The 12,342-nt window shown below is 35.8% G+C and overlaps 1 protein-coding gene across 1 annotated transcript; it reads right to left on the bottom strand.

The window, feature by feature from the left end:
• Nucleotides 1-2,624: 2,624 nt before the first annotated feature.
• CCDC122 (coiled-coil domain containing 122) lies at nt 2,625-11,493 on the bottom strand. Its single transcript, XM_010212280.2, has 4 exons — nt 11,380-11,493; nt 8,744-9,142; nt 7,506-7,622; nt 2,625-2,774 (listed from the first exon to the last, which is right to left on the bottom strand). The coding sequence occupies exons 1-4, from the start codon at nt 11,491-11,493 to the stop codon at nt 2,625-2,627; spliced, it is 780 nt and encodes a 259-aa protein (XP_010210582.2).
• Between the last annotated feature and the right edge of the window lie 849 nt (nt 11,494-12,342).

The following is a 12,342-nucleotide window of genomic DNA, read 5'->3' as shown; positions in this document are numbered from 1 at the left end:
TGATAGCCTAACTCCATTGAAAGGGGTCAAAGGCCACAGTAGACAAGATCATGAGCTGCCTTGGAAAACACAACAAAAACGAGCATCAAAATCTTTAGACCTTACATGACAGGAAATTCTGTGTAGAAGTGAGTAATTTTTCCTCTGAATGTAGCACTAACTGAAGTATTATCTGTAACTGTTGCATTCTCTTTTGTTAAATAATAAACAATTTATGAAGATACACAAAAGAATCACAAAGTTTATTTCAGATGCTGAGCCCTACTGTAATTTATAAAGAATAGGGAAAATAAAGTATTTGCTTATGATGAGCGAATTGTGTTGTAGGTATACGTGGAAAGTGCCCTATTACACAGGAAAAAAAACTTCCTAATTGGTTAAAAAGAAAAACTGAGATGTGATATATTTGTTAAATTAGAATGTTTGAATTGTTTCTATAATTGTTTTCATCTAGTAATAAAGTGCAAGGTTAAACTGTAATGTTTTAAACATGTTAATATGAATAGTAAGTGTCAAAGTAAAGTTGGTTGAAAAATTTTATGTGGCTCCTAAGAAGTATATCCTAGGGTATTGATTGCTCTGGTTGAGAAATAATTAGAAAACAAGACAAAATAAATTATAAAAGACACATTTAAGGGCACTTAATATTAAAACTTCGGGTAATACTTAAATGTTGCATCACTCTGCTTGCTTAAAGATACAATAAGCTAAAATCCTTCTTTTGATTTTGTCAGTAAGAAATGTTAATCTTCTCTCTTGCTCGTTGTTGCTATAACCCTGTGGCCTTACGAGAAACTAACCTTTCAGAAGTGATAAATATCAGTTAAACTCCATTTAATTCCATTCTAATCAGACAGTCCATAAATTTGGCTTGATCTACTTAATTTAGCAAAAGACAGAGACAGTATGTAATATAAATGTATATTTATGGAAAGAAAGTATCTGATACAAAGTACAGGCATTTCACTGGATGTCTGCATAAATTCAAATTAAAAACAGGCAAAACAAAAGAATAGCATGCAATCACTGAATTAGCAATAAAACAGTAAATTCTCTGATTTTTCAAGGCTAAATCTCTTTCTGGAATATATATTTGAATAAAACACCAGCTATTTTGCTGTGCGTAGGAATAAACAGCTCAAATGTTAGGGCAATGTACTACATACAAGACCAGACTAAATGTTCTGATGGTCCTTTCTGAATTCATAAGCAAAGAATGCATGATTCACACCACAACAGAAAGGTGGCAAATTTAAGGATTAAGTTGAGAGATCAGTCTTAAGAAGTCTTTCTTTGTCTTCTTTTAAATTCAATTGTTAGAAATGCTTTAATTATAGTCAGTATACTGCTTAAAATCACCTTATATTTAAGAAAACACTTATTAAAGCAAAATGTAAATGCACATGAACATACGCATGTCCTAACAAAAATGATAACAGTATTGCATTTTAAACTCTCACTTCCTAAACTAACAAAATATAGGCAGTTCAAGAGATACTTGAAGTTCAATAATAAATAAATACTCAAATTGCTAAAATCCTCTTTTTATATTCAGGAATAAAGACAAATTAAATTATGTAAGCAAACAACTACCCCAAATGAAGTGCCAACTACTTTCATGGAACAGATAAATGTTACAGGCTATATCCAGCCAGAATGTTTACGTTAAGTGTAAGAATATAGAAAGTATTCACATAAAAATATATAACAAAAATACAGTCTAGTGTTCATTAGTGCTTAACAAGAATTTTTAAAATATATATTTTTTTATGTTAAGAGTCATCTTATCTAATATAGATTGTTAGATGTTAAACGCTTAGTAGGAGCTAGGTAAGATACTCTACACAATCAGCTCCTCTATAATGAACCATGCATAATGCATTTCTACTACCAGAGAGTGTGTTGTTTCTTTTTAAAGCAAGTATCTGAAGGCATTGTGGTCTTCACATACTCACCCCCTTTGTTAAATACCAGGGGAACATATATTAGACCAGTTAAATTTGGGTTATTTGAATCACTCATCTGAGTGTAACTGTTCCTAGGCCTTCTGTGTCCTCTTTGTTTCCCAGGCTGGGCCATTCTGGCACACAAAGGTCAATCGAGCTGTAGTATCACCTATATGAATTTCCCACGTGGCAAAATACAGACTATCAGAGCTTCCCGAATTATTCAGTAGGACGCTACGGATAAAAGATCTAGAATTTTTGTATCTCAAGAATGCAAATATGCTCTGATATTAATTTCTCAGGAGGAAAAACAATGTAGATCTCAATTTTTCTACAGTCTAATCACATAAAAAACAGTCCTCAAATCCGAGGTGTAAAACTGGCCCATACACTAAAAGCTCCTCCTGAACAGCCAGTGGCTACAGTAACAAAGGGGAAGAGTATTCTAAACCATTACGGGCTGAGAACGAGCTAGAGACACAAGAGCTTGGTTTGGGCCACAAAATGTAGGGCAGAAAACCTTAAAAAAATAAATAAAAATAAAATAAAATAAAATAAAACAGCCCTGGCCCAATTATTGGACTACTTTACAATTTCTATTATTTCCAAAAGAAACCTTCTATGTTTAGAAAGCATTACCTTGTTGTATCTGCTAGGCTTGAACTGTATGCTATTCTGTCACTCTACCACGCCAAGGCATTTTCTTAGTTCTGCTGCTTTTTTCTCCATCTGTTGAATGTTCCAATGCCACTGTCTTTTATTGGAATGAAGTTTGTTCAGTTGGCAATGCAAACGTTTTAGAATAGCATCGTATCTCTTATTCTGCACCTAATAAAATAGAATAAAGGATATTTAAAAAACACTTCCAGGTAAATCAATATTTATAGTAGGGTTCACTTCATCCAGCTCTTGTTTAAAGTGTAAATACTGACATCTGACCCAATCATCCATGTTCACTTTATAAGTACTGAAGAGACACAGATACATCTGTGAAGTAATTCATCAGGCTTACTCCAGGTTTCTGCTTTAGCATAATATGAATCATACCTCTCCCCAGTAAGAAAGCTTAAGTTAGTACGTCAACAAGGGCATCTACTTGACTGTAAATGCATCTTTAGACTGTAAATGTCTAAACTTTAACTAAGCGAATTCCGTTCAAGCATTTGGAGACAGCAACTCACAGCGGTGGCAACACTACTTTGTACACCAAGGATTTCAGACTGCAGGGTAAGAGATAAGAAAGGGAGCAATTTTAAGTCTTTGAAATGTATGCTTGGGAATAGTTGAGAATATAGCAGAAATAAGCTAGAAAGCTGTGGTAGCATCTCTACCATTGTAATGGATTTTTTCCTTAGGAAATAATGCAGTACCTCAGTGCTGCATTACTTGGATGAGAATGACTGCTGAAGACCTTTGAAGATTTGTATTCTGAAGAGTAAACACATGAAATGTTCTTTATAACAAAAACGGAAATAAGGGGTATTCACTTAATGAAAACTTGGGCTCACTTATCTTAATATGAATGGCATATGAGTGGTAGTATATAATTATTCTTCTGTCTGCTTATTGAAACATTTTTATGCTGTATTTATTGTACAAATGATGGTGTACAGCTGCATCCAAACTATAGCATTGCCACAGATTTCCTGTGCTTTTCACTGCCTAAATTTAACATATAATTAAGTAACTTTCTCACTAATGCTTCTATAAATCACACTGCCTTCTTTTATTGGTGATAAGTTGCCTTTATTCCTGTTGCCTAGTTCTCTATGATTCTTCACAACTTTTCTAGAGATTGTCAGATTCATTCATCTGAATTAGTATTTGCAGGATCTGAACATCACTAAAACTATGTTGTATGACACTGAAATTTATCTGTGATCAATATTATCCACTGTTTTTAGAAATGTGCATCCTGTCATTGCAGAATAAAGACATGAATGAGGTGGCAAATAACCTGATTCCCACTGAATGAGAGAGCTACCATTAAACAAGAGCCAGCAGTGGACTCAAGTTGAGGACAGCTAAATAGCATGGAGTGAAAACTAGCAAGAAAAACACTGAGTAAGGATCTGCAGGTTTGCCTGGTGCTGATAGAGAAAGAGCAGAAAGGAAAAGAAAGTGGAAAACAGGAAGCTCTGGCTCAGGGAGCTGTAAGAGCCAGTTGGGAAGCACAGATCAATCTGGCAGCATGAAGGGAGATGGTCCAAGCAGCAGTACATTCAATACTCCACGTTTACATCCCTCTCAGCACTGTTATCAGGAACTGCTTGGCACACTGCTAAGGCAGAGAGCATTAATATGTTCACAGGGCATAAAGGTGGGGAAGTACTGCTCTTTTTATTGGGCCTTGTGTAGAAATAAGCTAACCATTAGAAAAAAATACCCTGGGAGTTGTGGAATCGCCACTGCTGGAGGTCTTTAAGAACAGATTAGACCACATCTTTCAAGGATAATATGGGCACACGCTGAAATGGATGGCGAATAGAGCTTTCTTTTTCTTATTATTTTACATAAGAATCCATTTTCTGTTATTCACGGATGCCTTGAATTAGTCTTTATGACTGATGCTTTGCTCCTATACAAGTAGTAACCATGATCTATTTTTAATACTCCCATCCAATCCTGGGAATCCTCACTTTGCTCTTCCAAAGATGGGTGGTAGTACTGCTGCTCAGGAAACGGATGGGACAGGGTCTATGAGCCACCTTACATATCCATGGGTATCCCTGCCTGACGAGTAACATCTCAGTTATAAGTTATGTGTACAAGTTATGAATTAGCCTAGTCAGATCACTGATGCCTTTTTCAAAAAGAAAACTGAGATACTCATTTCCCTTCAGAAAGACATTTAATCAATACTTCCTTGATTTTCCAAAATTAAGCTGCTTTAAAAAGGCATTCAGAATCACTTCCCTGCACAAGATAGTTAGGGAAACATTTTGTAGGAAATGTGAAATAATACTGAGGCAAAGGAATAGCAACAGGGCTGTGAGAGTCAATTTATGCTCTTCCTGAGCACCAGCTTAGCCATTAGCAAGACTTCAGGAATTCTGTAGACACTCAAGTGCTCTGACTTACATGAGTGCTTAAAATCACGGTTGAGTCAAGGTTCCAGATGTACTACAGCAACAACAAAATCATTAATAAAATGTGGCTTGTATCAGAATTCTGGGAACTCAAATACTTTTGGCAAATTTACAACAGGAGACCAATTACTCTTAATCCACGCAGTGCTGGAAGCTGAGCTATGATTTGCAGCAGACATACAAGTTTGGGTAGGGGTCAGTTTGCAGACCAAGACACCTAGCTTTAAAAGTGTATATGTAAGTTCTGTGTCTAAGATCCCATTTTGATCAATAGAGACCTAGTCAATGCAGTCTGTAAAGTCTAGAAAAACTAAATTATGCAGCCTACTCTACTGCAAACACCTATGTTTGGCCAGCTGAGTTGTTGTCTAGACTCCATCATCTGTACTAACTGCATCTCCACTGATGGAGGACTAGGCTGACACATGCAGCCACCTGCATTCAAGCAGCTACATTTGGGTGCCTGCAAACTGGAGCTGAATCACACTCCTGCAGTTGAAGTGTCACTGGTGTCTCCAGTATCTCACTTTTTTTTTTTTTTCCCATGTTTGGTTCAAGTATTCTCTGGGCTGCTTTGAATACTTTTGGATATTAATGTTCCTGCCTGTCCACTGTCATTTGGTGTATCAAAGGGTGGACTACTTTACAGAAAGTTTTCAGCTTTTAAAATAAAAGTATAATCTGATTTGATTTTTAATCCCACTTTCTCTGAGATACAAAGATCTTAGGATCTAAGCAACCCCCCCCAAAAGAGTTAAATTTTCCTCTATTTAAGTTGTTTCTGATAAAGCAGAACATTTTTTTCTCTTTTTTTTCGGCTGCCTAATTTGACTTTGGGTTTAAAGATCTTTCTTATGCGTATGTTGCTTGAATGATAATTAAATATTTTCTCAGTTGCTGAAGAACAGAACAGACCCATTTTAAAATGGCTATATTTAGCTCTTCATTTGAAGAATTCTATCCTATTCCATGCAAGGAAAAAATATACTTTTTCCTCCTAAATTTTACAATGGGCAACACAGCTAATCTCAAATAAGAAAATCTTTCTATTATCAGGTTTTGCTCATTAACTTTTTTTAGCACTTATTTAAACTAACAAGACAGATGATGTGAAACTTTCAGGCTAAAAACTACATAGTCATGCAAAGAATTTTAGTAAGGAACAAAATATAAAATATAGTTCAATTATTTTAAGGGAGAGATTTTTAAATATTCATTGGAATTTTATCTCGGCAGATAATTAGGAACTGCTGTGTTTTGCCTAATTTAATGTCAGTTTGAATTAGGAAGATTCATGGGAAAACCATTTTCTTGTTACAATTGATTCTCCCATTGATTAGTTATCAGGAAATCTAAGAAAACTCATGAATAACCAAGACAGTGGTGAGATTTAAATTATTTCAAAAATATTACAGAAATAAAAATTGTTCATGCTGTTTTACTATCTACCATTTAGAGGCCTCATCCTATTCAAGACATTACTTTAAAAGTTCACATCTGAACGCCTTAAAAAATGAGGAAAATTATTCATAATGTTATTTTTTGTCTCATGATAGCAGTTAAGTTCTGAAGTTTAGAAAGATTTTAGCAATATGAAGAATTTGGGATTTTATGGTTGCTTTAGAATGCTTAAGGTTGGAAGGGACCTCTAGAGGTCATCTGGTCCAACCCCCCTGCACATGCAGGGTCACCTAGAGCACATGGCACAGGACTGTGTCCAAGCTGGTTTTGAAGATCTCCAGAGAAGGAGACTCCACAACCTCTCTGGGCAGCCTGTTCCAGGGCTCTGTCACCCTCACTGCTAATAATTTTTTCTTTAAGTTCCTGTGGAACTTTTGGTGCTTCAGTTTGTGGCCTTTACCTCTAGTTCTGTCAGTGGCCACCACTGAAAAGAGGCCAGCACCATCCTCCTCACTGCCTCCCTTGAGGTACTTATAGACACTGATCAGGTCCCCTCTCAGCCTTCTCTTCTCCAGGCTGAACAGGCCCAGCTCCCTCAGCCTCTCCTCATAGGGCAGATGTTCCAGGCCCCTGATCATCCTTGTGGCCCTGCGCTGGACTCTCTCCAGCAGCTCCACATCCCTCTTGTACTGTGGAGCCCAGAACTGGACAAAATACTCCAGATGTGGCCTCACCAGGGCTGAGTAGAGGGGCAGGATCACCTCCCTCGACCTGCTGGAGACGCTCTTCTTAATGCACCCCAGGATCCCATTGGTCTTCTTGGCCACGAGGGCACACTGCTGCCTCATGGTCAACTTGTCGTCCACCGTGACACCCAGGTCCCTCTCTGCAGAGCTGCTCTCCAGAAGGTCAGTCCCCAGCCTGTACTGGTGTCTGAGCTTAAATTGTGTATGGCTGGTGCTTAAATTGTGTATGGCTAGAAACCATGTAAATTTTTTTTTTCATAAATTCATCTGCACTATCTCCATTCTGTTAGAGACTGAAATTGTATTTTATCCAAATGACTCACCTCGATTTCTTTCCTAAGCTTAGCATGTAACACTTTTTCTTCTTCCAGCAAATTTGTTTTTTTACTGATGAGCTCTTTCACTTCTGTGATTTCTCTTTTAAAAAATGTAATTTCTTCCTGCAAGTGTAAGTTTGGATATAGAAATCTATTCTTTAAATGAGTGTACAATACTTCTATTAGTCTTAATTTAAAAGTCACACATTTCAACAGCCACTTCATTAATAAAATGAGATGAGATAAAGGTATAATGATGAGATGAGATAAAGAATAATAATACACAATTTAATTGTTTGACTTAAAAATGATTTTGACTATGTAGCAAATCATAGGGTTTCAGGTACTTAAGAAGATATACTATTGATCTGAAATATGCAAAAAAAACTATATCAACACAATAATTTTAAGTAATTTTGATCTTTAATATTGTTTAAATTCAAATTATTGGAAAATCAAGGAACTCTATTATTCAAGACAGATCTTTTTCTAATGGGTAAATATGTTAATGGGACTTTACATATCAGTGTTTAGAGATTTACTTGTACAACCAAATTTTCATCATTTTACTATAACACGGTAACACCAGATTTTCAGCAGTGACAGCTGCTTCACAGCTCAAATTTGTGACTTCATATATGTGTTTGCTTAAATATTGATAGTTTTGCAGCGAAAGCTTTCTGGTTTTTACAGTTGTTAAAATGTATGGCAATTAAGTGCAAACTTAATGTGCTAGAGATTAGAATACCAAAATTAATATATTTTCCTTTCTCCTTCTTTCCATTACACTCTTAACAAATCTACCTCCTGCTGGTGCACAGCTCAAATGTAGTTTCTAACCTGACAACAAAGCTAGACAAATACTGTGCTCTTATATGAAAAGTGTAACACTATTGTAATGATCCAGAGACTCCTGGAAGGTGGATATGGAACTTTATCCAACAACCTACATAATCACACAAATTATTGGTAATGATACATTGAAATTTACTGCTCTGTAATATTTTTCATAGCTGAGTTCATTCTATCATGTAAGATGAACCTTTTACAATAATATGCAAATAATAGTGGCTGATGATTTTTTTTTAATTGAAGTCCTAATTTCTTCATTTAATTTAGCATTGTAAATTAATTCATACTCCCTATAGTCAGTCCATTATTAGAGTAAACACATTAGGCAAAATAAGCATATCAGATAAGCTATGCCAATAATAACTCCCCCACACAAACAGTAAATACAGTACCTGTACTTGTTTCATAACTGTTCCTTCTGGATTCTGGAGATCATGCATTAACTCCTCCTTCTTTGCTCTCAGCTCTTTAACAACAGCTTGCTTTTTAGCAAGTTCAATCATAACTGGCATTTTACTTTCCACCTCCCAAAAGAGATGTTTATGAGCCTTTATTTTTTCACGATACTCATTATTTCTTGCAAAGGTCATCTCAAACTCTTCTTGCACTGTTTCTGCATCAAACCTCAGCTTTATATTTTCAGAATACAGGGCTCTGACTTGGGCCTCCAGATTTTCACAATGATGTTTTGTCATTTCTATGGCATCATCTTGCTGATGTATTTCCCTTTCTGTTGTTGTTGTTTCTAGCAGAATAGACTTCATTTCTTTTTCAAGTTCCTGAAACTTAGCCTGTAAAATATATTCATTTGGGTATTTTTATTTGAAACAATACTATGTATACAGTTATAGACTGTATTTTTTACTTATTCATCTTCCTTTTCACTTGCTAATATGGTTAGAATGGAAGGTGATAGTGACATAATGCAAGAATGTGCTGTGCTAGATGTGTCCATTTTGATATAAAAATGAATCCCAAACATGAAATAAAGTATCCTTCAAAATGCTTCAACTTATTCATATTCACAAAATATGTAAGTTGTGGTATACCACACACACACGCAAGTCTTCTTAAAGTTTGCTTAGAGCAGCAATCTGCTTTAATTTAAATCACAGTAAAAGTAGCTAACTGCACAAAATATGCTTATAAACACAGGCACAAACACACAAAATGGCATTTGGGTTGACTGAGCTTAACTAGCTTTTCCTGTTCCAAGTGAGATTAATCTCAGCTATTTTTAACCCTTTTAAGCATCTAGTTTAACCACTACCTATGTTTCTTCATTCATGAGAAGTGAATACCTGCAAGATCTCCCATCAGGAGAGGTCTAAGATGGGAGAGCTGAATTACTTTCTCGGAAGTGTTTGTCTCTCTTTGTTGACTACAGAGGGAGCAGAGATGACTAATTCAGGTGTAACAACTGCCATGACATAAATCAGCTATGATGAAACCCACCCTAAATACCAGCCAAGAGTCATGCATTAAGTGAGAAGATTAGTATCATGATTTCAGCCATTGTATTTTCCTTACTGGGAGTGTCATGAGTGTCACAAAGTCTTAATGTTAAACGTCTTGAACAGATTAGGATATTATGTTAAGAATAAAAAGTATTCTTTATGTGTAATATTGAATTTTGAAATCTCAAGTTACAATATTAGGAGGGTTTGTATCAGTCCTGGCCACCACCTACTGACAGGCAAGCAAAAGATCTTAACGGCAAAGATCTCAAGTTTTCAAAAGAAAATTGTTTTACATGCCTTCTGTGACCACATGTACACATGGGAACAGACTTAAAGATGGAAGAACAGTCTTTTGACGTTTAAGTTCCTAATTATTTAACTTCTACTAACATGGAATTGTAGAATTGTATGGAATTCCTTCCTTCCTTGCTTCCTTCCTTCCTCCCTCCCTCCCTCCCTCCCTTCCTTCCTTCCTTCCTTCCTTCTCTCTCCCTTTCTCCCTCTCTTTTTTTCAAAGAAGAAGGCAAAAACAACGGAGGAAGAAAGGAAATGAGCAACCTAGGATCTAGAATTCGGAAGTTCCATGTTTTTGAAAATACAAAATCTGTTTAAACTGCTCAATCATAAAAGAATGGTTATAACAATGCTATGTATGCTATATTATATCTATTATTGTGTCTTAAATTTCTTCTAATGGAATTGTTCCTCAGAAGTGTAGTGAGTTAATATGCATTCACAAGGAATAAAATATTTCAGTGCTTCTTAAGAGAAATTACCTTGGTGCGAAATTTCAAAAAAGTTACTTGTTATTTCAAATGCAAGGGTTATTTGGAGCTGTTACAATAGAAAAATGCTATATCCTTTTCCATTCTCACATTCTCCAAGATGCCTGAATACTACTCGGGTTTTCCAAAAACTAAAACGGATGTTTCTCAGTAGAAACTTGGCCTCAAATGAGAATTGAAAATTTAATAATTAACTATATAGCCTTAAGGAAAACTACATATGACTAGTACTCCTTAAACTATTAGAAAATAAAAACTGTATTTGATATCTGTTTAAGATATCAAATCACTCACTCCAAACTCACAGGGGAAAAAAAAATGCATGTATATATTTCTTGTGAAAAAAAATGCCAAGAAATATGATATAATAGGGGGAAATCTGCCAAAAGAAATGCTTTTTAAACAGTATTTTTCCACCATTCATTTCTTAGGAAATCATGAAAAACTCGAAGTTCTCTAAGTTTGTCCCAAATATTTTAGAGGATGCTTTTTCAGTGGTTTTTTTTTTTAATGAATGAAAAATTTTAAGAATGAAAAATTATGCTAAAACCTGCTATAATAAACTTCAGTGGTGGTGAAACCTTATGTGTAACAATACACACACACAGTTTTGGCAAAGCATTACGTGCCCTTCACAAAACAAACAAACAAAAACAGAGTAGCTGCCTTTAAATTTAAACACTCTGGAGAAACAAAATATGACAAATATCTCTTGTTCATAGGAACAGTTCCTCATCTAATCAGCATGTCGCAAATTAAGCTATTCTAAATAAGGTTTAGTACCTGCAACTGGAAAAGAACTGTTCTGCTTTTTTCTATCTCTGAGGATTGTGCATGCTGCTGCTCTGCAACTTGTTTTACAACTTCAGTTAGTGATGGAGAATTTTGCTTGGCCATTTTAGAGAGAGGGGCAGAACTGTAAAAACATAAAAGAGAAGTGAAATATTTTATCATAGTTCAGTTTAATTCCTTATTCTTAGTGAAGGAGAACAATATTAAGGCCTTTTGTATGAGAGCCTGGATCAACACATCATTTCAGTGGATTCATTTTTTATTACCAAGAACAGATCACTAAGGGGTGGATACTCAATGACAATGATTGAGAATTAAAACTCTTTCTTGAGGAGTTTTTTAAAACAAAGTATTACAGTGTTCCCCTGGCTGCTTCACAGAACAGATCCTCAGCTTGTGAACGTAGTCATAGCTCTAAGGGCATCCACTTCCCTCGTATTTAGCCTCAACACTTTTGCCATCATCATACTGTAACTGTTAACTCTTCAATGTCTTTAAGACAAAAATAACTAAAAAAAGTTGTCACACTGATAAAATCATAAATTGATATGACTGTATCAATGCAGAGATCAGCTGAGTGACTTTAAACGGTGCTATTTTTGTATCACTTCAAATAGAAGTTAATGAAAAAAATCGGTATTGTCAAATAAGACACTACTTTCTTCATAGTAATAATAAGGTACTACTTTCTCAGGAATAACTAGTAAGTAAATGATAAAATCCTGATTTCTCGGGAATACATGCACGAGGTGCGTATCATGAGGACCCTTTTAAGTATGTGGCACACAGAAGACGCAGGAGCTGCCCAAGGGGCACTGCTGCCGCTTAGAGAATTCTCCCTTCGGTGCTTAGGGCTGTTGCTGCTGCTGCTTTGCCCTTCCCCATCTCTCATCTTACCCCTCTGCGGCCCAAGGCCCGAGCAGCAGCACCTCCCGTCAGAGCAGGCTGCCTGCC

The sequence above is a fragment of the Tinamus guttatus genome, unplaced genomic scaffold, assembly GCF_059628265.1.
Source record: "Tinamus guttatus ecotype Peru unplaced genomic scaffold, ASM5962826v1 Tinamus_guttatus_pri_ptg000394l, whole genome shotgun sequence".
NCBI classification, from domain to species: domain Eukaryota; kingdom Metazoa; phylum Chordata; class Aves; order Tinamiformes; family Tinamidae; genus Tinamus; species Tinamus guttatus.
Note: the sequence above shows the minus strand (reverse complement) of the source record. Positions and strands in the feature narration are given on the sequence as shown.

What these genes read in the sequence shown, in the direction of transcription:
- CCDC122 (XM_010212280.2), bottom strand. Translation starts at nt 11,493, where the DNA reads ATGGCCAAGCAAAATTCTCCATCACTAACTGAAGTTGTAAAACAAGTT. An exon ending in CAGTTCTTTTCCAGTTGCAG is followed by an intron (nt 9,143 to 11,379) that starts GTACTAAACCTT and finishes TATATTTTACAG; the next exon opens with GCTAAGTTTCAGGAACTTGA. An exon ending in AGCTTAGGAAAGAAATCGAG is followed by an intron (nt 2,775 to 7,505) that starts GTGAGTCATTTG and finishes CTATTTTATTAG; the next exon opens with GTGCAGAATAAGAGATACGA.